Source organism: Astatotilapia calliptera, chromosome 17 (genome assembly GCF_900246225.1).
Source record: "Astatotilapia calliptera chromosome 17, fAstCal1.2, whole genome shotgun sequence".
NCBI classification, from domain to species: Eukaryota; Metazoa; Chordata; class Actinopteri; order Cichliformes; family Cichlidae; genus Astatotilapia; species Astatotilapia calliptera.
In genome coordinates this window covers 5,888,969-5,916,702 of record NC_039318.1, presented here as the reverse complement: position 1 = coordinate 5,916,702, position 27,734 = coordinate 5,888,969, and the positions used below count along the sequence as shown (strand labels likewise).

The 27,734-nt window shown below is 40.6% G+C and overlaps 2 protein-coding genes across 3 annotated transcripts; one reads left to right on the top strand and one right to left on the bottom strand.

The window, feature by feature from the left end:
- Positions 1 to 278: 278 nt before the first annotated feature.
- On the top strand, positions 279 to 18,135 carry rhpn1 (rhophilin, Rho GTPase binding protein 1). 2 transcript variants are annotated; one of them, XM_026147026.1, is made up of 16 exons: positions 279 to 377; positions 800 to 899; positions 3,629 to 3,744; positions 8,267 to 8,395; positions 8,961 to 9,036; positions 9,411 to 9,488; positions 9,661 to 9,785; positions 10,246 to 10,412; positions 12,420 to 12,607; positions 12,690 to 12,846; positions 13,392 to 13,517; positions 13,668 to 13,862; positions 13,946 to 14,022; positions 14,115 to 14,261; positions 14,729 to 14,881; positions 15,359 to 18,135. In XM_026147026.1, the coding sequence occupies exons 2-16, from the start codon at positions 810 to 812 to the stop codon at positions 15,569 to 15,571; spliced, it is 2,037 nt and encodes a 678-aa protein (XP_026002811.1). In that variant the 5' UTR covers positions 279 to 377; positions 800 to 809; the 3' UTR covers positions 15,572 to 18,135. The 2 variants fall into 2 exon arrangements, with proteins under 2 accessions (XP_026002811.1, XP_026002809.1); XM_026147024.1 differs by lacking the exon at positions 279 to 377 and adding an exon at positions 401 to 609.
- A 2,836-nt stretch (positions 18,136 to 20,971) lies between these two features.
- atpaf1 (ATP synthase mitochondrial F1 complex assembly factor 1) lies at positions 20,972 to 27,263 on the bottom strand. Its single transcript, XM_026147037.1, has 9 exons — positions 27,027 to 27,263; positions 26,298 to 26,406; positions 26,036 to 26,098; positions 25,605 to 25,667; positions 25,460 to 25,510; positions 22,540 to 22,587; positions 22,098 to 22,193; positions 21,674 to 21,781; positions 20,972 to 21,530 (listed from the first exon to the last, which is right to left on the bottom strand). Exons 1-9 carry the CDS (start codon positions 27,239 to 27,241, stop codon positions 21,348 to 21,350), a joined length of 936 nt encoding a protein of 311 aa, XP_026002822.1. The 5' UTR covers positions 27,242 to 27,263; the 3' UTR covers positions 20,972 to 21,347.
- Between the last annotated feature and the right edge of the window lie 471 nt (positions 27,264 to 27,734).

Below are 27,734 nucleotides of genomic sequence, written 5' to 3'. Positions count from 1 at the left end.
GTTTCCTGTTGATGAACTTTACATACATTCTAAGTTAAAAAGTTTTTAAAAAGGCAAAAAACGCTGCCATATGACAACAGCAGAACAGAGCACGGAGACAATGAATAACAGAATAAGTGATCTAATGTGGAAAATTGTTTTCAGTCCTAGGTTGAGGCGGAGCTTCTGTAATCTTTCCGAGGCCCACACACAGAAGCCAAAGCCCTGCCGTTACCATAGAAACGACTCGCGGAGTATGGGAGATGCCACGAGCGACTCGCAATTGGTCACCTCGGATCGTTGTTCCGTCCCAACCTCCCCTATGATTTGTTTCATGTATTGCCCGTCTTAGAAGCTGCAACATGATTGGCTACCTTCTACATTCGCGGCCCGCCTCTGTGAGTAAGCGCTCCCAGCTGCACACACGTCGGGAAGAGTCGTGCGGACGACGTTGCACATTAAAGCGAAAGCTTAGTTGTTTTCAGGAGTAAAAAAGTTAATCTGCGGTTGACTGTTTTTGGAGTAGTACGCTTACTTGGAAATTCACAAAGTGGTGGGAAAGTTGGGAGACATGTAGAGACTTTTTGATCGCCGGTATTGTAGCTTGACGATGGAGGAGCCAGCGATAAGGCAAGGATTAATGTTAGCCAAATTAACGCTTTTTGGGGAGGATATTTTTGTTTTGTTTACGTTGGGATAAAACTTACGTTTTAAAATGGCGAGTTAAGCTAAGAGTCTTGTTCCAAGAGTGCGGTGGTGTATGAGAAGTGCGTCTAAACGTGCCTGAGTGTAATAAAAATGCTGACATGAATCTTTGCAGAGAGTTTGAGATGTCCCTGTCAGACGGTCCCTCTGACGACGACGACGAATTCCCGTCGACTTTACCCACAGATGGCAGCCACAGTGGGAGCATCCGCAAGGTCAGACACCCACACTCTTACATTCATTTCAAATAAAAAAAAAAAAATACTGGATAAGTAAAATTAGAATACAGTCCACGAGATGATGCTGTGTGGCTTCACATGGGGATCTTATTGGACCTGTAATTAAAACTAAAGAACATGAAACCTGAATGTCATCGATAATCATGTAAATTGGCAAATGTAAACTTTAACTTAGGGAACAAAGAAAGTTAGCAGCAGGGATAATACCCACATTATTGGGAAAAAGAGCACATGTTTTCGCTGACCACATTTTCTGAGTTTTGACATAGTGACCATCCCAATACATCAGAGAAGGGCTGAACTGATCTAGCTCTATATTTACATATACCTTGGTTTCGTGTAGATGTTCACAGAGTGCTGATCGTATACCACTGTTAAATTATTAGTCTGTAATTTATTTATTTTTATGAGACTGTGTGACATCAGGATCCCCTGAAACATTGCTTTCCTGACATTGTTAAATAAAATGTAACAAATAAGTAAATCACAGAATATACATTTACCAAACTGTTAGTTATCACTTTTACCAATAAAAAAAAATAGATGATATATAATCTATGCATGCTGTATTAACAGCAGTGTGTAGTTACTTTGCTTACTGTATGTATATAATAGTGTGTTGTACCAAAAACCTCTTGGTGGTTGCTTTAGTCATTAGCTGGGTGCCACGGTTGCAAGTAGTGTACCTGGAGGATTGTGACATGTCTGCAAACAATTCCAAACTACTTGCCAAGTTGTCTGTGAAAAGCAAGAAGCAAAATGAGTGAGCATTTGCCTTCCAAAAAATTTGCAATTTTTAAAAATGTGTTTCTTTCAGCAGTCAGGCAGAAGTTTCACTGTTGAAGGCGAATGTTCTTTGCCTCCTGTTGGCAGTTTTTCACATTTTCACAAGTTTCTCTAACGCTTGGAGAGTAAACAGCAAGTGTTTACAGACAGTCAGCATCTTCCGTGCACCAGTCTGTTAGTGACCAAAGCAATCAGAAGTACGATTTTCAGTCTTTGTAACCTGCCCTGTCGTGGGAGATCAGTTCAGTTCACTGGAGGGTTACTTGATGTGCGCATGTTAAACAAACTCCTTTACTGGGAGGTAAAGAGATATATGAAGAAAAAGAGAGAGACAAACATAACAACTATATACTGTTGAGATTCCTGGAAGAGGGATAGAGAAGAAGATGGAAGGAGCAGTAGGGCATAAGAAAAAGGGAGTATTCAGCTTGTTTACAGTACAGCTCTGCCATCTGTCATGTAACTGTACATTTGTTTACCTCAGAGTGTGAAAGTGTGCTGTACTGTATGACACATGTCTGGTTTTAGTGAGCACACAAATTACCAGCTGTGAGGCAGTTCTTAAAGTATTGTGAGCAAATTGCCTCTGTTGAAGCAAGATTTTAAAAAGCTGTTAAATCTTCAAACACATGTACAGATCCTGTTAAAGTTTTTTATCTTCTGAGAGAATGTATGTCCTCTGCTTTGTTGTGGCACAGTATTATCATGTTAAGCAGTCACAATGACCTTCACGTGTTGTCACGTCCATCATCTCTATGCTATACTGGGTTTGTAGTGCGAAGTAATTCTTTCAGACTGCTCTCCACTGGCAGTAATGACATGCCATGGTGCCATGGTAAAACTGGGGTTAGTGTCATGTGAAAACAGGAAGGCTTAAAAAAAGTAATTTCTCACTGCGCCGTAGTCTGTTTGAGATTTATTTTCGATATATCAAATCTTATCCCCACTGTGGCTGTGTCTCTTACGGTTTCTTTTTTTTTGGACAGGATAATTTCCATCGGGGAAAACATTAGTTAGCTGGTTGTAAGTCTGCCATGCTGCTTCCAGTACTTCTTACTCAGATCATACAGCATGAAGTAATGTTGTCACATTTGCACAGCTGTTCTGTGTTTTCTTGGGCAGACTGCCAAAATATATTAACAGCCACCAAGTATATTTGGTAGTCTAGTGTAGCTGTCTTTTTTTTAAGTTTTAGGTTTTTCAGCAGCTTCCATGATGGATTTACTGGTACTACATCAGTTTGCTCCGGTTTTGCAAATTCATTAACTCAACCAGCCCTGACCCTTCCACTTTGTGTTTCTCTAAGGCTCGATATCATTCAGCTTCCTCTCCAGACTCCAGTGTTTCTCATACAGGGACTTGATAACGATATAAGTGGAAGTTCACATGCCCTTACCATCGTGTTTCTTTACAGTCTGGTCCACTTGCCAGTTTCTTTTGTTGCTATCTTTGATATTAGTCAGCTGCTTGAGTTTCTCATCCTGTAGTCAACTGGATGGTTTTAAACTGGTGTCTGGAAGTATCTGTGTTGTTCTTAGAGCAGCAGTCCCCAACTTTTTTGCGCCACGGACCGGTTTATGTCCGACAATATTTTCATGGACCGGCCTTTAAGGTGTCGCGGATAAATATAACAAAAATAAAACCAGTACTGGTACCAAAAAAATAGAAGATTTAATCATAAAACATAATTGAAAGACCCAGGGAAACCGAGTTACCGATAAAAACGATAACCCCATAACCTTTACACCCTTATAACATACAGCATCATTTACGCTATTGCTTGGAAAAGGGTTTGCTTTCTTGCCGGTGAGTAGATTAATTAAGATAGTCTAATTCTGTGGGAAATGCAACTTTTGTAGTTGGTCATTCAGTAATTCAGTAATTCTTTTACCTCCTCCATTTCTTTATTTCATCTGCAGGGCTGTGATCCTTTGGCTCAGACTCAGCGCAGTAAGCTGCAGCATCGACGGGCTCGCATCAACCAGCAGATCAACAAGGAGATGCGTATGAGAACTGGAGCGGAGAACCTGTTCAGGTGAGACATTGCGACGGATCAGAACATTGCACGCACAATTTTTATTTTATTTTTAATTACTTTTCTGTTGTAATGTTACACGAGGGCAGCACGGTGGTGCAGTGGTTAGCACTGCTGCCTCACAGCAAGAAGGACCTGAGTTTGAATCTATCGTGTGTGTGGAGTTTGCATGTTCTCTCCAGGAACTTTAGCTTACTCCCATAGGTAGGGTGGTTGCAACCTGATATCACAATAGAACTTGAAATAGACACAGCAGTCCACGGTGTCCATTTCACGTACATGCGCACAGAAGTTGCAGTAACGGCAGAGGAAGATATTTTATTTCAAGCCAACATGAACATAATCGTGGAAAAGCATTTTAACAGACATTATTAACATTAACAGTTATATGTATATACATATTAGCTGCCTAGCTTAATCAATTTTGATGATTAAGGACCCTGGAATGTACTTCATACATTTTTCTCACTACCGAATTCGTGGCTTTAAATAGATTATTTCCTCCTTCTAGTAATGCAACATCTGCATGCGTGTCTGTTTCACAGTTTGGAGAGGCAAAAATGGACACGAATCTTCTTGGAAATAAGTGATGCAGTGCTGTAGTGTTGAGCTGCTTTTCCAATCCCATGGGTAAAAAATAGTGAAGCTTTGTGTTTGTCAGCTGTATCACAGTTGCTTTAAATATAATGTATATTCACTCATCACACAGCAACTTTTTCTGTTTGATTTTGTGAGAAATGCCATTCAGGTGCCATCTGTGTTGTCGTCTTTGTTAGTTGCCTCACATTTTTGGTTCAGTCGGTTGATGGGAAAAGGTCAGAGATCACTCCCATCCTAAAGAAACACACACACCAGCACCACCCAGTTTTACAGCTCTGTTTGTGTTCACTGTGTGTGAATATGGCTGTTTATGTGCTTGTGCTGGTTTATCTCCTCCCTGTTGTGCAAATATTTGCTTTTTTTGTATTAATGCTTTTTTCAAACAAAACAGTGAGTGAACACTGCATACTTTGGCAGCATGAGCACCACTGAAGCTAATCTCCCAACTCTCTGAACTGCTGGCCCTGTGTCTTGAAGCAGCCAGTTGTCATTCACACAAACCAGAGAGTTTTACTGGTGAGGAAAGTGAACGAAGTTAAAAATGAAATGTTCACATAGCATCAAGGTCTTGTCTCCGAGGACATTGGCATCATCTTTGTCCAGTGTCTCTCCATGGCTCTCCTCTATATTCTGTCTCCTCAACTCATTCTCAACACGTCCATGTTTATTGCCCACTCAGAGGTAAATTAGTACAGAGCCTCAGAGTATATGCATGAAGTATGTGGATACATTTGCTCTAAACCTCTGCCGTGGCAGTTTTAGAATGTTTAAAGTATGAGCAGACCGCTGTGCAAAAGTCTCTGGAAAGACATGGGACATGCTGCTGCTCCAGGACTATTCGGGAGGAGGAGTAGGAGGAGCCACTTAATTAAAGCAAAGAGCTCCTTTCTGCTTCCTCAGTGGTGCCGCATTAAAATCTAATCTAATCAAAATAACCATGTTTTTAATTTAAGACAGACACTGTTGTCTCAGGACTTGTTTTTGCAACAACTGGTAAAGTTGAAAAAAAGCTTTCTTCTTTCTTTTTTATTTACTCTGTACTCTGTATTATTTTATTGTATTATTACGATGCTTCAAAATGCTCCCATAAGTTTAGTTAGTGTAGAAAACCACAGCTGGTATGAGATTAATAAATTACTCTTTTGATGCCCTATCTGTCGTTCTATTTGCAAATTCTTATTTCATAGTCAAGCCAGTTTGAGTGGCCTGACTGCAGTGGCTGTTGCTGTTTTGTTTTCTAAATGTTTCAAATGATGAAACAGTCCTTAAAGTAATTACTGTGTAACAGGGTGTTAATTTATTTTTATTTGTCTTTTCAATGTTTCCCTAGCTCCACATTTGACCTATTTAGGCTCTTATCCCGAAAGGTGATGACTCAGTTTACTGGATATAAAACAAGCACTCTCTCCCGTTCTATTGGGACGCCCGGTCACATAGACAAAGACCCCCACACAACCCGTCAGCCTGTAATCAGCTAGCTTTGTGTCTGCCCCCGTCCTGTTCCCATGCAGAGATTCCCAGCGGTGCTCTGGCAAGCTCATCCCCCACTTATTTGTCTGGTGCTGTCAGACCTTTTTTTTTCTGTCCTTCTTTTTCCAGTCAAGTGGAACACATAGACACATGAACACACACATACACAAAAACATGTAGCTTTCACTTGCACTTCACTTGTTGTGAAACTGTTGTGGAACTGTGTCATGGTATTAGTGCTGGTGTGTGGGAGTCGATGTTTGTGTGTGTTTGTATGTAGGGGGGTTTGGGATGCTAATGAAGACGTCATGTTTTGTGCTGCATGTAGGAGCTCAGCTGAGGGGCTGTAATGTTGTTTAAACATCATCCCAGTGACAGGGGTCCATGCAGACCCCAGAGGTCTGCAAAATATCTCTGCATGTGAGATATTTTTCTTATCTCACAGGTGCTTTATATAATTTATTTCATTTATTTATTTAGAAAGAGGGGCAATAGATATTAATGAACATTTAAACAAATGTAAATATGCCAGATTATAGCCTTGTGCTAATTTCCATCTGCAGACCCTCTGGCAGGTTGGTGTTAAACACAAGTTAGTAAAAACATACAGAGACACTATTTACAGGTCATGTGACAAGGACTATTGCTCAGTTTTTTAATGACTTTGTCGATCAGTTTGTTCTTAATGATATCAAAACATTGTTTTCTGTTTCTGCTTTGGTTAGTGCTTTTAAAATAATTAAAATGTGTTATGGCGACAGGAAAAAAAACTTCTAACATTTAAACTTCTCTGATTCTTCATCTCATAAGCAAGAAATACTTGTGTTACCCTTCCGGAGCTGCAGCATGTTGTGTGTGTAAGTGGATGTGTGTGAAGGGGATATTTGGCAGCCTTTTTAATGCTGACTAATCAGATTGGCCCTGGCTTGATCCTACATATCGGCGTTTGTGTGTGTGAGACTGGGAGAGGCAGTGACAGATGAGGAGAGAGGTGAAGCTGAAGTGGTCTAACTGGAAAGCTTAACCTGATTTAAAAAGTCCTCAAAAGTGAGCTTCAGTTGTGTGTTTGAACTGAGATTGGTCATGTGTTAAAGGATAACATGGAAAAAATGCCACAAATTTTTCAAATTCAAAGTGATGTGAGTGTTCTGGTAACAGGTATATGCAACTGAAGCTGAAGTGCTATTTCAAGATAAACACTCAAACATATGTTTTTTTTTTAGCTCTTTACCGCTCAGCCATAAAAGGCTGATGGGGTGTTGTAGTCATCCCTCCAGATGGGCAGCTGGGCAGGCTGGACACCTAAGTTTGTGATAACTCAAGAAGGAAGTCACCTAGGATTTTCAAATGCCATAGGTGCATCTACCAAAAACCTCGGATGAGTTTGAGTCTTAGTGACCTCAACCTAAAGGTCAAAGGTGAGGGGTAGTTTTCTGAAAAGCTTGTGAATGTGATAACTCAACAACAAGGCGACGTAGGAGCTACAAATTGATATCATCGATGTATCTCCTAGAAATATCTGAGGATTTTGAATCCTCAAAGTCGAGGTCAGAGGTTTAGTTTTCTGAATTTTTTTTGAATATGATAACTCCAGAATGCGACAGTGTATTCATATTCATACCACAGGTGCATCTACTGAAAATCTTGGATGAGTTCGAATCTCAGTGACCTCACTCTCAAAGTCAGAGTAAGTTTTCTGAAAGTCTTGTGAAATCGATAACTTGAAAACAAGGCGACGTGGAGTTTGTAGAAACATCTCCAAAACTGACACCAGATTTCCCGCTAAAACAAGATACAGAATAGATGGGGTGGATAGATGGGCCAGAGGAAATGTAAGTAAATTTGATGTTGCAGGCCTTTATTTTTTCAGTTCATCTAAACTCAACCATTTCTTCTACATTTCTGTGAATTTGACACAGTGCCCATTTTGATGCATTTCTCTCCTTCATGGATAGAATGTCTTTATGACTGCAAAGTCCCAATAATTTTGTGCACTGTTTAGGACCAATAATGGAGGAATTCTCTACCACTTTTCTAAACAACAACATTGTAAACTAGAGATGCTTCAGATTTCTGGGAACATTGTGTACCCCATAGAAGTATGAGCTGGCATTAGTCATCGACCCTCTCATTGTTTTTGGAGGGTGAACCGGAGAAAGTGGTTGACAGAGGGAGGAGAAGGTGGAGAGAGCTGCATAAATTAAAGAGAGGCTTTTTTTTGCCTTCACCCCATCCTGAATTTATGTTCTCAGAAAAGTTTGCTGCATCCACTAATACTGAATGAAAGTAGCAAGTCAGTTTTTAGCTGTGTTGTTCTAATTGTGATACTGGGCTCTACGACAAAGCAGATTAGGAATCAGCCCAAGTACTGTTTTTAGAAAGCCCACAAAGAAGTATTGAGAACTGAAAAACAAAACAAAACACCTGGACGTCTTTGTGTTTTATTCTGCAGGGCGACAACCAACAACAAGGTGAAGGAGACGGTGGCTCTAGAGCTCAGCTTTGTCAACTCCAACCTGCAGCTGCTCAAAGAGGAGCTGGAGGAACTTAACAGCAGCATGGACGTCTACCAGACAGACAGGTGCACAAATGCATGCGTATTTGTCCCATTAATTCCAGGCCGTGCTTATTAGACTAATGATCATTATAATTGGGGAAAACAAGCATCCATTATATTTTTGTAGTGACGCTGGCACTGGGTGTATAACCTCCTTGTACTTGGATATTTGTGATGACCAGTCCTTAGAAATGTTATCTTTGTTTTTTAATAATAGGATGGGGTTTAAGTCAAAGTTGGGTTTCAGTCACATTTATTTAAACAGACTAAAGGAAAAAAGCATCCACATGTGTGTCATGCATTCTGTCACAGCCATAAGATTTTTGCCTCCACGGCTCCGTATCGTGTGAGGGAAAAATCCCCTGATTAGAGTATAGTCAATAACCCTGTGGTGGCAGTGTGCACATTTGTTGTTATTGTGAATGGCAGTAGGTAACTGTGGGGGGTGACAGGCTTACTGCTTGGCTTTAGCTTTTCTGATTAGCAGGATGAAGCACTGAGAATAGTGCTCGCTGGTTTTGAAAACAAGCAGATGGCAGCAGCAGTCATTGCCGAAACCTACACTACCTCTGTTAATTTCTTTTTGTAGTGAGGCTGTCAATGTTCCAATGATCCCACTTGGCTTAAAAGAAACCAAAGAGGTGGATGTCACTGTTGCTATCAAGGTGAAGTCAGCATCTATCTACCTCCTTCTCTTTATTTATCCAGTTTGTTGTTCTTTTCAAGAAAAACTTGTGTTTGAGTAAAAGATTATTGCAATAAATGTATCCTAATAAAAGTTACTGAATCAATGTTTTTAAGCTTATTTTACAAGCAGTGTTTATATTTTTATGCTAATTTACATTAGTTGGCCTGACTTCTTTTCATTACTTGTTCATTACTAAACATTTGACACAGATGGGTAGTTTGATGAAATATCATATTTTTGTGCTTATTTGCTTTCCTTTTTCCAGATAGTATGGAAGAATAACCAAAATCATCTTCATGTGGACACGTGAAGATAATTCTTTTGTCACCGTGTCTCTGTCTGCCTTCACAGGACTTCATATGTGAGCACTACGGGGAGGACAGCTTTCTCTATGACAAGGAAATCAAAGAGCTTATGGAACTTAGACAGGTTAATAAATTCACCCATACAGTTTGATCCAGAGTAAACATTCTGCTCATCATGGGTAGAAAAACAAGTGGAATGAAAAGTATTGATTTATTTAAAGTTGATGTCTCTTTTAGGCTGTCTGTAGCTGACATTAAATGAGTGTTAACATTTAGTTTATTGATTATTCAATCAGGCCATGCGTACACCCAGTCGAAACCAGGCCGGTCTGGAGCTGCTAATGGAGTACTACAATCAGCTGTACTACCTGGATCAACGCTTCTTCTCTGCTCAGAAGAATCTGGGTGTTCATTTCCACTGGTATTATATGATAGCATAATTTAAATACTGAAGGGTTATCATAATCATTAACATGCATTTTACAGTATGTGCAATATGCAGTAAAATAAAAATGGGCAAAGGAACAGTTTTTTAAATGTGCACTTTAGCCGTGTTGTTACTACATCCTGGTGCCTTACTGCTGCTCTCTCTTTCAGGAGAAAATCGAAGCATTCAATAGTTGTTTTCCAGGGACAGATTTATGTAATGTGACTATAAAACCATTTTTCCAGAATTAAAATCTCATTTATGTTTCTAAGTGGTTGGCTACAAATTTTAGTTGAGCTTGAAGGTGCTAATTATGAAGCAGAGCATGGATGGCAGTGTCTCATTCCATGACTGTAAAAAAAAAAACTTAAGCTTAATAGAAACTTTTGTTCCAGCAGCTTAAACTCTGGAGGGGCTTTGCTCATTGGTGGTTCCCTTTTCGTTTGTCATTCAGGTATGACTCTTTGACTGGCGTTCCATCGTGTCAGCGTGCGCTGGCCTTCGAGAAGGGAAGTGTGTTGTTCAACATCGGAGCCCTGTACACGCAGATCGGCGCACGACAGGACCGCTCTGCAACAGCTGGCATAGACCGAGCTATAGATGCTTTTCAGCGTGCTGCAGGTAGCACAATGGCAAAATCATACATCAAAATACTTGATTTCTCGTTTTGTGAGCCTTCAAATACGAGGGGCTTGTTTTTTACACAAAACAGCACAAGGCAATATAGTCCTAGTGCTGGTCCCAAGTCCAGATAAATAGGGAGGGTTGCATCAGGAAGTGCAGCTGATGTAAAATCTTGACCAGATCAAAGATGCAGATCATAAAAAATGAATTTTTCATTCTGAATTTGCCGGGTCTGGGTTAACAATGACTGCATACTAACCCTTATGCCGCATGTGCAAACTGCAAGATAAAGGAGACTGCAAGGCAGTGTTCTGTAGATTGTAGCTAAGCATGAGCAGAGAGGGATAAAGGTGGTGAGCCATACAGTGACCTGTAACGTCTTCTGTAAGAAGCTTTTCTGTCCCCCACTCGTTACCTGTATGAATGGCACCTGTTTGAACTCATCATCTGTATAAAAGACACCTGTCCACAGCCTCAAACAGTCAGACTCCAAACTCCGCCATGGCCAAGACCAAAGAGCTCTCGAAGGACACCAGGAAAAGTATTGTAGACCTGCACCAGACTGGGAAGAGTGAATCTACAATAGGCAAGCAGCTTGGTGTGAAAAAATCAACTGTGGGAGCAATCATCAGAAAATGGAAGACATACAAGAGCACTGATAATCTCCCTCGATCTGGGGCTCCACGCAAGATCTCATCCCGTGGGGTCAAAATGATCATGAGAACGGTGAGCAAAGATCCCAGAACCACACGGGGGGACCTGGTGAATGACCTGCAGAGAGCTGGGACCAAAGTAACAAAGGTCACCATCAGTAACACACTACAACGGCAGGGAATCAAATCCCGCAGTGCCAGACGTGTTCCGCTGCTGAAGCCAGTGCATGTCCAGGCCCGTCTGAAGTTTGCCAGAGAGCACATGGATGATACAGCAGAGGATTGGGAGAATGTCATGTGGTCAGATGAAACCAAAGTAGAACTTTTTGGTATAAACTCAACTCGTCGTGTTTGGAGGACGAAGAATACTGAGTTGCATCCCAAGAACACCATACCTACTGTGAAGCATGGGGGTGGAAACATCATGCTATGGGGCTGTTTTTCTGCCAAGGGGACAGGACGACTGATCCATGTTAAGGACAGAATGAATGGGGCCATGTATCGTGAGATTTTGAGCCAAAACCTCCTTCCATCAGTGAGAACTTTGAAGATGAAACGAGGCTGGGTCTTCCAACATGACAATGATCCAAAACACACCGCCCGGGCAACAAAGGAGTGGCTCCGTAAGAAGCATTTGAAAGTCCTGGAGTGGCCTAGCCAGTCTCCAGACCTCAACCCCATAGAAAATCTGTGGCGGGAGTTGAAAGTCCGTGATACATGAAGCTAAGGGAAAGAGTTGTGGAAGCTAGGTTAAGAAGAGGTTTGATCAGCGAGCAGCAGTCTGGCTTCGTGGCAAGAACTACACATGCAATGTTTGCTTTGAGAGTATTGATGGAGGTCAGAAAGAGCTTCACTGTTGTCTTTTTGAATCTAGAGAACGCATGTGTTAGGCTACGAAGAATAGGAAATATTGATATGGCATGAGTAAGTCAGGAGTGACAGAGAAGAATGCAACATGTAAAGAGGGGGGATAGTGGAAATATTGTGTAAAGGATGTTGAAGATGAAGCTTCCAGGCAGAAGGAAAAGAAGAAGACCTCAGAGGAGCAAAGGAGGACGTGCAGAGGGTTGCTGTGACAGAAGACAATGCTAGGGATAGGGCGAGATAGAGGCAGATGATTCACTGTGGCAATCCCTAAAAGGAGCAGCCAAAACAAGAAGATTGCCATTAATATAACAGATTTTGTTGTTGTTTATAATCAGCTATTGATGATTTTGAGGTACCCAATCCTGTAAATTTAAAGCTTTTGTTCAGTTGTTTTTATTATATACTTTTGATATAATAAACATTGATATCAGGATGTTTGAATTCACATGGCTAATTGGTAATTTATTTATTTTTTAATGTGTAGGTGCATTTAATTATCTTAAAGAGAATTTTTCCAACGCTCCAAGTCTGGACATGAGTAGTCCATCACTCTGCATGTTGGTGCGGCTCATGCTTGCCCAGGTACAGGAGTGTGTGTTTGAGCGCATCACCCTGACCACACAGGACACGCACTTTACCTCCCAGCTCCGGCTGGCACAGGAGGCTGCACGGGTGAGTAAATACATATGTGCTTTGTTTGTGTTATTACCCATAATGCCCTATGTTTAACTGTATGCATGTGTGTTTTTTGTAGGTGTCAGATGTTTACTTGTTAGTGCAGCAGACTATGACACAGCCTTTGATGAAGGACTACGTGCCATTTTCATGGGTGTCCATGGTTCAGGTAAAATCTGAACACTTCCGCGCTCTCTCCCACTACTACGCTGCTGTTGCACTCTGCGACCACATGTGTAAGTACAAAATTTACTCACATGTTCATTAGGGAGAGTTCATACTTCTTGTTTTGTAGATAACCTTCTGCCTTGGCTATATTTAATTTTGAATTAAAGCAGTACACTTGTGTCTTTAAAAAGTCTTAAAATCAAGTTGAAGCTTGTTACATACGTAAGACACTTTTTGCTGCTAATTTATAAACAGACTGTAATGTAATATTTTTTATCAAAGACTGACATTCTTGGTGGTGTGAGAGTGGTGTCAGACTGATCCAGCGGGCAGTGTGCGACGTTATCTTGTCTGTGCTTGTCATCTTGTCAGCAGTCTGTTAATGCCTAATGAGGCAAATTCATCAACAAAGCTGTTTTCCTCTGTCACCTATGGAGTACACCTCTGTCCTGTGTATCACCTATGCAGCATCAAAAGCACTGTGTTTTGAAGAAGAAAACTGACATTTCTAGTGATTTACCCAATAAACCTAACTATTGTATTCTTTTCCAGAGATAATGCTCACCTAATTAGCATTTCTAAACAGATCTTAGCTGTATATATTTTTCCATAGTGTTGGCAGGAGGGGAGGAAGAGGAGGAGGAAGCTGAGAAGGCCTTCCTTCAGTGCCATGCCAGTGTTCCTGCTGGGCCACAACTCAGCCAGGTTCTTCAAGATCCTGAAAAAAGACGAAAACTTGGTGAGTTTGTATTCATCACGTAGCTGCTATGAGCTGCGTTGTGCAAGCATCTTGAAAATGAACCAAAATGCTCATGTTATAACTTGAATAGTTATATTCCCATTCTTTGAAACCTTTATTTTTTTAATAATAACTTCTGCTTACATGAAGGTAAGGCCCACCTGCGGCGTGCTGTAATCAGACATGAGGAGGCCATGCGTGTCCACAGTCTGTGCAAGATCCTGAGAAAGATGGATATCCTGCAGGATGTGCTCTCTGTCACACACAAACGTTCCCTGGACAAATACTCAGAGCTCGACCGAGAGGACGACTTTGATGAAATTGCAGAGGCCCCAGAGATACAGTGTGAGTGTCACGTATAATCGTAAAGTCAGTGATTACATTTTCTGTTTGATTAAATCATAGTGACTAACTGGCTTCTTTACCAGCTCATACCCACCAGAAACCAGACGTCATTCCACCCAACTTCTCCACAGTCAAGGTTACTGATATCTTCCAAAGACTGGTAAGTCCCACAGGGAAGAAATAATACACACTTGGCAGATACCTACCCAGGTTAGGTAACCATTAAAATTGTTTCCTGTTCTTATGCTCTAGGGTCCACTGTCAGTGTTCTGTGCGAGGGCTCGCTGGGGCCCGATGCGTGTGATCTGCCTGAATAAGAGAGAAGGAGGACTGGGGCTCACGCTCAGAGGAGACTCTCCTGTCCTGGTGGCTGGAGTGGTGCCTGGAGGCTGGGCAGAGGTGAGATATACCCTGCACATCTAGAGAAGATTCTGTGAGAAGAAAAGATCTTCTCTTGTATTCTTGTAGTCTTATTTCTATTCTATTTTTATCCTCTCAAAAGGAATTGATTTGCAGTTTGATTCTAAGATTTAAATATTTTAAGACCTGCTTTCCTGTCTACTTATTGTATTATTATGGGGTCTACCTTACAATATAAAGTGCCTTGAGGTGACTGTTGTGATTTGGCGCTGCATAAATACAGTTGAATTGAACTTGATTAAGTAGTTAACTGCAAAAAAGAGCCATTCATTTGTTATTTAGAAAAGAGTTGTGATGGACATGAAGGAGACAAAATGCAATACACTTCCTTCTTTTGTCTCCTTCTTCATTGTGGGAATATATTGCGGGCCTGCATACTTGCATGAAAAAAATGAGGTCAAAACATGTAATTAAGATGAACTAATGATGTTACATGATGTGTTCAGGAGGCTGGACTGAGGGAAGGAGACTACATAGTAGCAGTAGATGGAAAGGACTGTAAGTGGGCCAAACATGGTGAGGTGGTCCACATGCTGAAGAGCTGCAGTGACAGAGGGGTGGAGATCAGTGTGGTCACATTACACTCACATGATACACAGGTAAATATGTGTATGAGCTATGTAGGGTATTCATAAGCATGTAGATTTCAGATAAACTTCCTTCGTAGAGACGTAGAGAACAATAAATTGTTGCAAAGCTTTTTGGTGGCATTTATTTTTTGTTGTTTTCCATGGATGTCTAGCCCTTTTCCAGCATAAGCAGCATGAAAAGGCCGTGCTCAGTGACCTTTTTTCAGAATTTACCCTTCTGTCTCTCTGATGGATGCTTTTTACCCCTCACCTGTAAAATGCTGAAACAAGGGAATATGAGTGTTTGTCATTTGATTACATTTGAGCCATCTTTATACTAACCTAGTATTAGCCTGAAGGCTCAGGTCAATGCAATACTTTATTTTTAAACCTTTGAATCAAAACTGAAAGTCTCTTCTTTGATTCCTTAAATTGTGGAAATATCTGTGGGGTTTGTCTGCTGTTTCAGTGGTTGTGTACCTGTGTGTATGCTTTTTTGTTTCTTAGCAGGTGGAGAGGAGGGCAGTTATGCTGTCGCTGTGCAGCGACAAAGAAAACACTCGGCATCGTCTGCTGTCTGGGGCTAAAGGCCAGAGCTCCGCCTCTTTGCTGAACTGGAACAGGAAGAAAAAGAGGGAAGGCAGCACGATCACAAAAAGACTTGGAAGCGCTTTCAGTTTGTCATTCGGAAGCATCCGAGACACTGAGGCCATGTACTAAGAGACGACTTCAGAAGAATCACTCAGGGAATAGCAGCGGAGCACACGGTACAAGTACAGCAGACACAAAGAAACAGCCTCTCCTGAGTTGAGGAGGTAGGTGATGATGCAAAGCTGGGACAAAGGAAAAGAAAAAACATGTATAGTCAAGGAACACCTGCTGTGCCAGGTTCTTCTTGCACACTCCAGCATATCTGACATCTTCGTCAGTTAATCATTGAAATGTGATGTTTATTACTTTTACCCATTGTACAAAAGTGAATTTGAAGTATCACAGAATTGTGTCCTGGCATCTTTCTAACAGAGACTGCGCAGTAGGGAAGTCGATAGTGGAAATATGTCTGTAATTTCTCACCTGAAGTCACTACTATGAAGGATCTGTTTGCAAATGAGCAGCACAATATGGCACTGCCCACATCCAAGATACCATGGCTTCACTTTTTGGGACTGTCTACATTGTACAGGCCTTGAACAGTGTCCCCAGTTCCTACACTGGGGTAACCTGACTTTGAATTTAAATTGCATGTTTAGGAAGAATGTGGTGGCAATGTATATAAAGTCAGTAAGTGTGTGAGTAAATAGATGCAAATTTTCCACAGGGCCTAGCAAAGTTACATTTGTAGAATTTCAATGAGCTTTATGTCATATAAGTGCAGTAGCTACAAAAATAAAAGCACAAAAGTATAAAGGGAGCAAAATAACAGAACTGAGGCTTCTTCTTAATTAATTTCAAGGCTTTACAAACATACATGCTTGCTGTGTTGAAGCTGACAGCTGTACAGTACCCTTCTTTATGGACACACTTTAAGTGTTCAAGCACTGTACAATTCTGCCTGATACAGCTGGCAAAGTTATTTGGTAAGAATAAAGAAAAAAAAAACAGCTTCTGTCAGAGTGTAGTGGTTTACACAAATTACTTTGGGGTTGCGTCAGAAGAGATATCTGGTGTAAAAACCTGCCAATGTGGTGCTACCCACTGTGATGATCCCTTGTAAATACAGCTGAAAGTAGCTTCTCTAAATGTTAATAATCGTTGAAGAAGATAGAGCAGAATTAGCAAGGAAGCACAAAATTTCTTGTACTGTATTCTTGATGGGACCGAATAGACCAGCAGTCACCTGTGATTAACCACTGAAGGCCTCCAACGGTTAATCTGTTCACTTCTGACAGAAAGCACATTCAGTTTTTAATAGATTAGGATTAATTCAGACAGTCAGTTCAACCTGGATTTATTACTAAAAGTGTCATGTTGGAATTAATCCTTAGATCATTTTTTTATGTTTAGTTTTATCATTTCTAGGTGACTAAAGCACTTGAACTTTGCTCTGTTTTCTAATGTAGTTTTAGTATTTTGAATGCACTGTGACAAATATTTTGTAAATGTAGTTTCAGGTTTTACAATAATGCCTATGATGTACTCACATTGAGAGGATGTGTGTTTGGATGTCAAATGTGATAGAGAGCGATCATGTAGGAAAAGCATGACATGAGGTGTGATTACATCAAAGTCCACTGTGTTTAACAATGTCCAGCCACTGTACTGTATGTTAGAAACAGCCAATGTTGCATCTGTAGTTGTAAGAGCTGTATTGAGAAAATGTTTCTTTCTTTAAATCAATGCTGTTTGAACTTTTTGTAAAATTTTGATACAACTTGAAGTAGCATTTTGTTCCAGCTTAAAATGAATGTTATTTGAGTTTGTCGTGTTCACTGTGACATGACGGTCCATAGTCATGAGTGTGGAAAGCATGAGGGGACAAGAGCAAAAATTAGTGTTTATCTGAGTCTTGTTTCGTCTAGAAAATCTTAAATATAGTTTTAAAAGGTCTGACAACTTCTTTCACAATGATGATATTCACATTCCTTTGGAAATTAGCAACTTTTGTGCCACTTTTGACAGTAAGAAGACTATTCGAGATGCGATACCATGATTCGTGCATCCACCAGAGTATGAATGTTAGATAGAAAGAAAAACACTTAAGCATAGAAAAAATTGCTTGTATGAATAGACATGAACGAGGTACGTTGTATAAAGCACTTTGATTGCTCAGCTATAGTAGAAAAGCACTATATAACAACCAGTCCATTTAACATTTACTTTTCTCCACTTGTGTTAGCACAGAGATGCTAATTTCTTTCCTCTGTTCACTAACATCAACTACTCCAGTTTCTGGAACTGAGATAACAGTTTCATTTTCTCCATCCTGTGTTTGAACATTCTTGATAACCCGTTTTTGACCCGAGGCTGCCAGATAATCTTTCCTCCATCCTGCTTTTGAAACATTTTTTAATTCCCTGTTGAGACACTGAGTTACCAAATATGCTTCTCTACATCCTATTTTTTCCATTACATTTCAGTTCACATTGTCAGCAGGTTTCCAGATACACTTTCCCTATTCTACTTGTTATATTTGTCTGCTTAATTTGTATTTGTTGAGCATTCTCCTGTACTGTGTTTAGCCCCAATAAAATTTAGCAATTACATGTTATGAAATATAGCATGTCTGTCTTCTGAGACATGCAGCTTGTGGGGATAGGTTAATTGGATAATCCAAATTGCCACTAGGTGTGAATGTGCGAGTGAATGTGAGTGCGAATGGTTGTCTGTCCCTGTGTGTTGGCCCTGCGACAGACTGGCGACCTGTCCAGGGTGTACCCCGCCTCTCGCCCTATGACAGCTGGGATAGGCTCCAGCACCCCCCCCGTGACCCTGAAAAGGATAAGCGGAAGTGAATGGATGGATGGATGGATGGATGGATGGGAAATATACTCACACCCCTTATCAGTTCAGGTGCTGTAGGAAACTGGTTCAAATGAAAGAACGTTGCTACAATCCAGCACCTGATTTCAGCTCTCTGTTTTCACAGCTTAAGTAAGGCCAGTGTACATCTAGGCCATGATTTTCTTCCATCTTCCTTCACTCGAAAGCTAAATCTTTGTCAGAAAGTATTACTCAGTGGTCTTATCATTGCATTTCTGTTCTCTGCAAGCATTGTTGCATGCAGTTATGTGGTCAGATGTGTTTGATCAGTAGTGGTTTCCATTTGTGACTACAAATGGAAACCAGATGGGATTTTCTGCAGTATGAGATCTTGTTCCTTTCCTTCAGATTACACATTTATATGCAGGAAATGCAGATTGCTCCTCAAGCAGTCTACCTATTGTTGATGAACTGCTGCTGCACGGCTTTGGTTTACTTGCACCCAATGTTGATAAGTTAAACTTCTGATGCTTTCAAATCCATAACACCCTGTTTCTTAGGGATCAAGCCATTTCAGACAGAAACCACTGAGAAACATGACCACACACATCTCCACAGTTGCCCAACAGCACAATTACGTTGACACCCTTTGCCAGCTTCAATGGCAGTTTTTAGGGCCAGCTGCACTTTCAGCAAAACACTTAGCACTGCACAAATACCAATCCAGCCAGTTTTATGGCAGAATGCGGTTCTACACCAAACAACCCAAGTTCAGTCAGAAAAGTTTCTTCTAGCCAACATCAGCTGTTTTCAAATTTGTTCGGTAGTAATAGTGGCTCTTTTCCACAGGCATAAATCATCAAGAGATCCATTTTCATTCACGTAGACAACCCAACCTTGTTTGACATAACCATCTTAGACAGAAGCAACTGCTGTCTTTGACTTAACATGACTAGATTTAGAAATTTGGTTCATTTCATCCCAAACCTGCTTTTCTGAATTTTCAGTCACTCCCTATTATGTGAATTAAAATGTGTACCATCAAAGTGTCACTACTCATTACAAGCCTTCAACATTAGATTCATTTCTCTCACTGTCTACATTTAACTTCCGATCCCCGATCCTAACACGTCATTAGCATTTAGTCGGTATACAATCACAGCCACCCCGTGCAAATCCATTCTGCTTTCTTTGGGGATCTGCCAGGGCCAGAAGCCACTGCTGACTGTTGAAGAGACGCTGGCCTAACTTGTTTCGTTTGGAGTTAGTAAAAGTTGAGATTAAGTTAATAGAAATTCATTTTTTTCCTTGTCTGTACTTTTTTGTGTGATTATTAAGTAAGTCTTAAATTGGCTTTATAATTGTATTTACAGCTCCCAGCTTAAATTTAAGGTGTTGCAACCTGCAGATGCACTGCATTATTTTGCAATGACATAGATTTATGTCTGTTGACTATGTGTTTCTATCACTACAAAAACTTTGTTTATGGCATTAGAAAAATAGATTTGAACTCTTTGAAAATACTTTTTAAATCTTTTTATTGTGATTAGACCCAAATACTTTTTTTTGTTATGTCCTCTCTGGCTTTCCGTGTGTGTGTGTGTGTGTACATTTGAGTAAATGCTTGGAATTGACTGTTTTTAAGAGAAATGAATTTGTGTTTTTGCCTGAATATGTGACCATCCCTAATACTGCATTTGGGGATTTGCACAGTACTTTTTTCCTTAAATAAATACAATAAAAGTGAATAATGACCTGCTGCCATTCTTACTGTTGCATTTACTGTAACACATGCAGTAGCACGCATCATAGAACCATGATGCATTGAGCCACAGCTTTTAATCTTTGAATTCAGCTGTTTTCAGTCTCATAGGGGGTCATGTGATTGGTGGTCTTTCCCTTAAAATATAAAGCACCTTAAAGTTACTGTTGTGAATTGAAGCTGTATCGATTAAAATTAATCTGTACATTCAATTGCATTGTTTCATACAACTCAATAAATATCAGCAAATACAAAGTGCTCCTATGCAGTGTAGCGCAGTCTGCTGAGTATTCTCTTTAGTATCACTTATCAAACTCCACCTTTACACAGCTGTATTCTGGCTGGAGGGTTTGAAACCAGCCACAAAGGCTTATGTAATATCTGCTCTTATACTACAGGGTAAAGTTGGGTACATCCACAAAGCATACCAAACCTCAGAAGCAGCAGCACAGGTTACCTGCCCACAGCTTACATGTAAAGAAAGTAAATCTAGTAAAGCTAAAACAATTTTGTACATGACTCGTTTCTACTTTCAGTTATTTCTAAATTCTGCATAAGAGCCTTTGGTGCCTCACTTGCAAAGTTCCACTTTAGGCCCAGAATATATGTTTATGTCATTTTATGCAGAGACTGCCCACCTCTGCTGCACTGTTGTTAAGGGTGTTATTATGGAAGTTTCTGATAAATCCATCAGTGTTATGTGTCAAAAGGAAGGACACACGTGAAATGTTTCCATCACTGTTAAAAAAATAAATAAAATCTGTCATAAATATTTGGTTAATGTGAACTCTAACGTACAGTAACAGTTGTATGGAATGATACCACACTGATCATTAATAAGTGGTCAGTCACAATCCAGGCTGTGAAGACTTTCCTGTTTGCCTCAGTATTGTGTTTAAAGTTTTTCTTCTGGTTAGAACGCTGACTATATAAACAGGTTACAGTTTTGAAGATGATTTATTACTTAATTGGATTCCTATGAACAATGTTCTTCTGCTTACATCACAGTCTGATATGAAAAACAAGACAAAGTGAGAACTATTTATTATAGAAGTGCTCACTTCAACATTATTTTCCCATTGAGGCAAACTGACAACACACAAGATGTGTAGTAAATATTGAGAGAAGCTGTTTGTGCTTCTTTAAGTTCTTTTTTCTGTAATTCACAGCTGCTGCTGGAGACTGCACACACAGAGCAAGAAGCAGCTATATCCCACTGGAGCGTGCTGAGCAAAGAAGCTTGGATATCTTTGCGACTGTACACGGAGACCAACAGTTCCTCAGCAGGCTGTCTGGTGGCAACTTCAGTCCATCTCAGGAACCCGTGGAAGGGTTTGCAGGCCCCAAACCGCTCTGCTCCAGCTCTGCTATGACTGACATGTGCTTGAATTCTGCAGGGTGGTGGTTAAACATCTCCACCAATCGGTAAGTCTCCTGTCTCTGGGTGCCGTAGAAGAGCTGAACCTGGTTAGCCAAACACTGAGCCTGCTGGACGGTCTGTGGAGATGAGGGACAGATGTTGAGGCCTTAAATACACATCAGGTGTGACACACTACATCCGCTGCATCGCTGTATTTGTGAATCTCTCAAGAACATAAAACCTCTGAAGTCTATTCATATAGGCTCGTATGTGGACTTACTATGAACTTGGGATCCATCTCTGCTGTCATGAGCACGATGCCCTTCTCCTCCTTCAGGTCTGGGTAGTGGTATAGGATCAGCTGACTGGGAGCATTCTCACCCAGCGTCTGCACACAGACACCATCAGGTAATTTACCGTGATAAACTCAAAGTGGAATTACGAGAGTTTGGGCAAAGTTGCTGTTACTGTAAATAGCCAAGCATGAACAGATCAACTCATTTCCAAAAAACGTAATTGCTAATTTCAAAAATGTAAAAAAACAAAATAAAGACTCTCTTTCCATCTTTTATGGTTAAAAATACCAAAGGAAAGGTGCCAGAAGGAATGACTCTGTAAAGCCTAGTTTCACAAGCTCCGGAATCCAGAGAGTAATGACCTTTCCCAGAAGCATGTCAAGGTGTTGTAAGTCTGAAGCACTTTACCTGGACGTTGATGAGGGAGGTGAAGTGGAGCTCGTGTCGGGACCACTGACCCACAAAGAACTCGTAACCCTCTTTCTGAGGCAAAGCGTAAAGGAACTGAGATGAAGGAGAAACAGAGAAAAGTCACCGAGGTGACGACTTAGAAAAAGAGGGAAAAAAATTGGGCTGCCTGAAAACAATAACAGCATCATGAAAGTCTTGATGATCAGATGGTTAATGAATAATCACAGGTATGACAATTTAAAGTTTAGTACTTTGCAGCTATTCAGCCAAACTTTGTTGCTGCTTTTGAAATACCCATCAATCACTTTCTGCAGCTTTTTTTTTTTCTTATCTTCAGTATTTTTATTCCTTCGCTCCGAACTTTGGTCAGTGTTGCTGTTATTAAAGTGTTCAGAAATAACGTTGGCTTAGCTTCCATAGCTTGCTGCATTGATCTTACCATTGGGCAGGACTGTGATCTGCTGAAAATCATCTCATAGATCTGTGTCTGCAAATACAAGAGAGGAGAGAATATTAGATCATTATGAACAGTGCTTATCACAATTTAATCTGCAACTATAAATATTATCTTAATGGCATCGTTGCAGTGTTAGGGTGTTATTATCAGTCAATACCAAACTGCACAGAAAAGCCCCAAAGAAAAAAAAAATCTGCAATTTAAATGTGTAGATGAGTCAAAAACAAACATTCTATGAAAGCAAGCACTTTATTTTTTTCCTGTGTTATTACTGACACCATGTCAAAGGAACTCTCTGCATCACTGCACAGCTTGTCCTTTTGCTTGTACATCATATATGAGTTAGCATTACCTAAATAGCAATGAGACCACAGACTGTATATAAAATATCATCTTGCCCTGTCAGACAGCAGATCATCTTCCTCCATCTCACCAAACATCCTTCATTACATCCATGACTCTTCTCTCTTTTCTTCCTGCTCTGCACACGTCCAAACCATCTCAGCTTTGTTTCCAAACATGATCTGTGCCTCTTATGCACTTGTTTCCAATCTTGTCCATCCTGGTCACTCCAAGTGAATCTCTGCCTCCTGTCTTTAGTTCGACCATCACAGCTGGTCTCACTCCCATCTTGTAAACCTTCCCTTGCTCATGTCCTTCTGTCACAAATCACCCCTGGCGCTCGTCTCCACCCAGTCCTGCACCACAACTCACATACTTCTCTATCACTGCTGACCACCTCATGCAGTACCATCGAATTATTATTATTTTTTTTAAGTATTTGTATAAAATATCACATCATAAAAATTAAACCCGATGCTAAATTTACAAAAACCTGCATTCTCTTGCATGGACAGCAGGGGGTGATTCCTCCTACTTGGTTTGGTTGTGAGGAAGAACATGGCCCTCAGCTTTGTCACTCTGTGACCTACAGTGGGGCAAAAAAGTATTTAGTCAGCCACCGATTGTGCAAGTTCCCCCACTTAAAATGATGACAGAGGTCAGTAATTTGCACCAGAGGTACACTTCAACTGTGAGAGACAGAATGTGAAAAAAAAATCCATGAATCCACATGGTAGGATTTGTAAAGAATTTATTCGTAAATTAGGGTGGAAAATAAGTATTTGGTCACCTCAAACAAGGAAAATCTCTGGCTCTCACAGACCTGTAACGTCTTCTGTAAGAAGCTTTTCTGTCCCCCACTCGTTACCTGTATGAATGGCACCTGTTTGAACTCATCATCTGTATAAAAGACACCTGTCCACAGCCTCAAACAGTCAGACTCCAAACTCCGCCATGGCCAAGACCAAAGAGCTTTCGAAGGACACCAGGAAAAGTATTGTAGACCTGCACCAGACTGGGAAGAGTGAATCTACAATAGGCAAGCAGCTTGGTGTGAAAAAATCAACTGTGGGAGCAATCATCAGAAAATGGAAGACATACAAGACCACTGATAATCTCCCTCGATCTGGGGCTCCACGCAAGATCTCATCCCGTGGGGTCAAAATGATCATGAGAACGGTGAGCAAAGATCCCAGAACCACACGGGGGGACCTGGTGAATGACCTGCAGAGAGCTGGGACCAAAGTAACAAAGGTCACCATCAGTAACACACTACAACGGCAGGGAATCAAATCCCACAGTGCCAGACGTGTTCCGCTGCTGAAGCCAGTGCATGTCCAGGCCCGTCTGAAGTTTGCCAGAGAGCACATGGATGATACAGCAGAGGATTGGGAGAATGTCATGTGGTCAGATGAAACCAAAGTAGAACTTTTTGGTATAAACTCAACTCGTCGTGTTTGGAGGAAGAAGAATACTGAGTTGCATCCCAAGAACACCATACCTACTGTGAAGCATGGGGGTGGAAACATCATGCTATGGGGCTGTTTTTCTGCCAAGGGGACAGGACGACTGATCCGTGTTAAGGACAGAATGAATGGGGCCATGTATCGTGAGATTTTGAGCCAAAACCTCCTTCCATCAGTGAGAACTTTGAAGATGAAATGAGGCTGGGTCTTCCAACATGACAATGATCCAAAACACACTGCCCGGGCAACAAAGGAGTGGCTCCGTAAGAAGCATTTGAAAGTCCTGGAGTGGCCTAGCCAGTCTCCAGACCTCAACCCCATAGAAAATCTGTGGCGGGAGTTGAAAGTCCGTGTTGCTCGGCGACAGCCCCAAAACATCACTGCTCTCGAGAAGATCTGCATGGAGGAATGAGCCAAAATACCAGCTACTGTGTGTGCAAACCTGGTAAAGACCTATAGTAAACGTTTGACCTCTGTTATTGCCAACAAAGGTTATGTTACAAAGTATTGAGTTGTATTTTTGTTATTGACCAAATACTTATTTTCCACCCTAATTTACGAATAAATTCTTTACAAATCCTACCATGTGGATTCATGGATTTTTTTTTCACATTCTGTCTCTCACAGTTGAAGTGTACCTCTGGTGCAAATTACTGACCTCTGTCATCATTTTAGGTGGGGGAACTTGCACAATCGGTGGCTGACTAAATACTTTTTTGCCCCACTGTAAGTAAACACTTTTTTGGTCAGTCTGTGGTCTCAGCTCCTATTTACAAGTTATGCTAAATAAAGCACAAAGTTCATTTTGGAAATTGAGCTCATTATTAGAATCAGAAAGACAGAAAAATTACGCTACGTTCATTGGCCAATTAGTTAATCACAACTGTTTAGCCAATGAGCATGTTGTGTCACTTGATTTCTCTGTCACATCCGGTGTTTAAAAGCACATCTTTTCATCAAAGCTCATTGAACCATCAGATTTACTCTAAAGACTAATAGACAAAAACAAACAATCAGAAAGCCACCAAATATGAATATTATTTTCACATTTAAATCCAAGCAAAAAATAAAGGAGATAAAAACATAAAGCTCACTGGGATGATGGCGCTGACTGTATCCTTGGTAGAATAATACGTCATCCAAAGCTGAGAGAAAAACAGGAAAGGTGAAAACAGTTTCAAAAGGTTTCTGTACAGAGAGTCTGAGGCTGATGTGCACAGGCCAATCCCACACAATCACCTCTGCAATCTCCTCGCCTGTCTTGTCCTTGATCATCTCCAAGTTGAGGATGGAGCCCAAAGTCTAAAGAAAACACATCACAGTCTGAGACAACAGCAGAAGGGGAAAGTGACTTGAGAACCTCACTGTAATCACTTAAGTTGCTAACCAGCTACTGCAGTCACTCACAGCTTGCAAGGAAGATGCTAATGTGCCTGCAGACACTTGTGCGCTACATGCCAAGTGATGTAAAACAGTGGAAAGTGCGATGTAAACCAGAAACAGAGACAATTCACCTTCAAAATAAAAGCTGCAGCTTTTAAAATGCTTTGCTTGTAGCAGTTAGACATAACTCTTAAATTGAAGGCGAACTGTCTCAGTATTCCATTTGTGTCCTATTCAAGATCCACTGCTGCCAACTGAGGCCTAAACCTCTTCTATCTTTAGCTCACCTTATTCTTTGTAAAACCTCCTGATGTTGCGTCACCAGCTGCCATCTTGTCCCTTTTTTCCAGCTGCAAAGATTTCCACAGCAAAAAGGAAATTCACTGACTACAACCAGACCATCCTAATGCAAACCAGTTACACACATCTGAATAAAATTGTCTACGCAACAACACAATTGTTAACAAGTGGTTGTTAGAAACGAAACAGTTTCTAACTAGTCCATTGTCTCATCATGTTGTTCAGTTGTGAGCCCCGCTGATACTCCACCTCCTGCTCCATAAATCGGACAAACTCTGCCTGCTTCGAGTGTCCCAGCACTTCCTTATTGGCTTCATGCCTTTTCTCCAGTCGGGTCTTGTACTCCTGCGGTTTGGCACTACAGAGGATTCAGACAAAGTCAGTGTAAAAACAAATTAACTAACTAACTATCTGTGTTTAATATCACTATTCTATCATGACTGCAACTGTACACATCATTATCATCTGATCACAGTTATTATTATCTTCAGGAACTTTTGATGAAAACATTAAAACAACCAATAAGTCAACGGTAACAGTGGAGAGTGGTTGTAGTTATACTATAATCCATTTTCGTGGCTTTATAATGATAACATAATGAAACAAGTAAACTGTTAAAAGCAGAAATTCATTCACTATCTTCCACTGGGTACTATTCCAACAACTCTCAAAGTAAACAAATGATAAAAGATTCACATTACATTTATGAAATGAATTCAATGGATATTTTTAATATTTATATATATTTCATACATACTACATGCTGGATTTCTCCTGCATTTTCACACGCCGACCCATTATAGTTTAACAATAGATATTCATATTAAAAACATATCAATAAATAATATTAGACAACTTCACTGTGGGTGAAATCTTTGAAGAGATACTCCGTATACCTCAGCGTTAATGTGAAACTGTAAACGACGGGAAACCTATCGTTTGTAAGGGGGTTGTGGTGGTGTGTGGCTGGTGGCTGACCTGCGCAGTTTCTGGATCTTGTCCTGGTACTTGCTGTAGTACGGATTCTCCTCTAGCTCGGGCTCCTTCCGCACCGAGAAGGCTCGGAACTGGACCGGGACCAGCCCGGGGATCAGCGTCCTGATGCCAGTGGCCCTGACCGCTAACATCCCCCGGTACAAACATGACATTTGCACCATTGCGGCCGCCATCTTTCCATCGTTCCCGTCCCACATCTATAATACTCCGGCGGAGAGAACGGTTTACATATTGGTTCCGCTAAAAAAAACAAAACAAAAAAACAACAAACAGTTATCGCAAATAAAGTATCGACTTGTTTTAACATGTTTGTACTTGGACTACCCATTTACACCACAATAACAAAGTCATGTTTTTTAGTAGCAAAATATGACTTTTTACACAGAGAGAGGGAGAGAGAGAAAATTACAACTTCGTGTTCATAAAATGTGTAAATAAAGTAAAACTAAGTAAAATTAAATGAAAAATTAATAGTTCACAACACGTAATCCTTTAAAATTCATCTTCAAATATATATAGGTATAACAATTGGGAAGATAAGATAAGATGAAGGCAATCCATGCGGGTTTGTGTACATTTTTACAATGCTTGTATCTCTAGGCAGATGATCTCAGAGATAAGTGGACGCCTGCAATTTCCATCCTTATGTTACAGCCATTCCCTTAAAAGCTGGAGGATTATTCTCGTTAT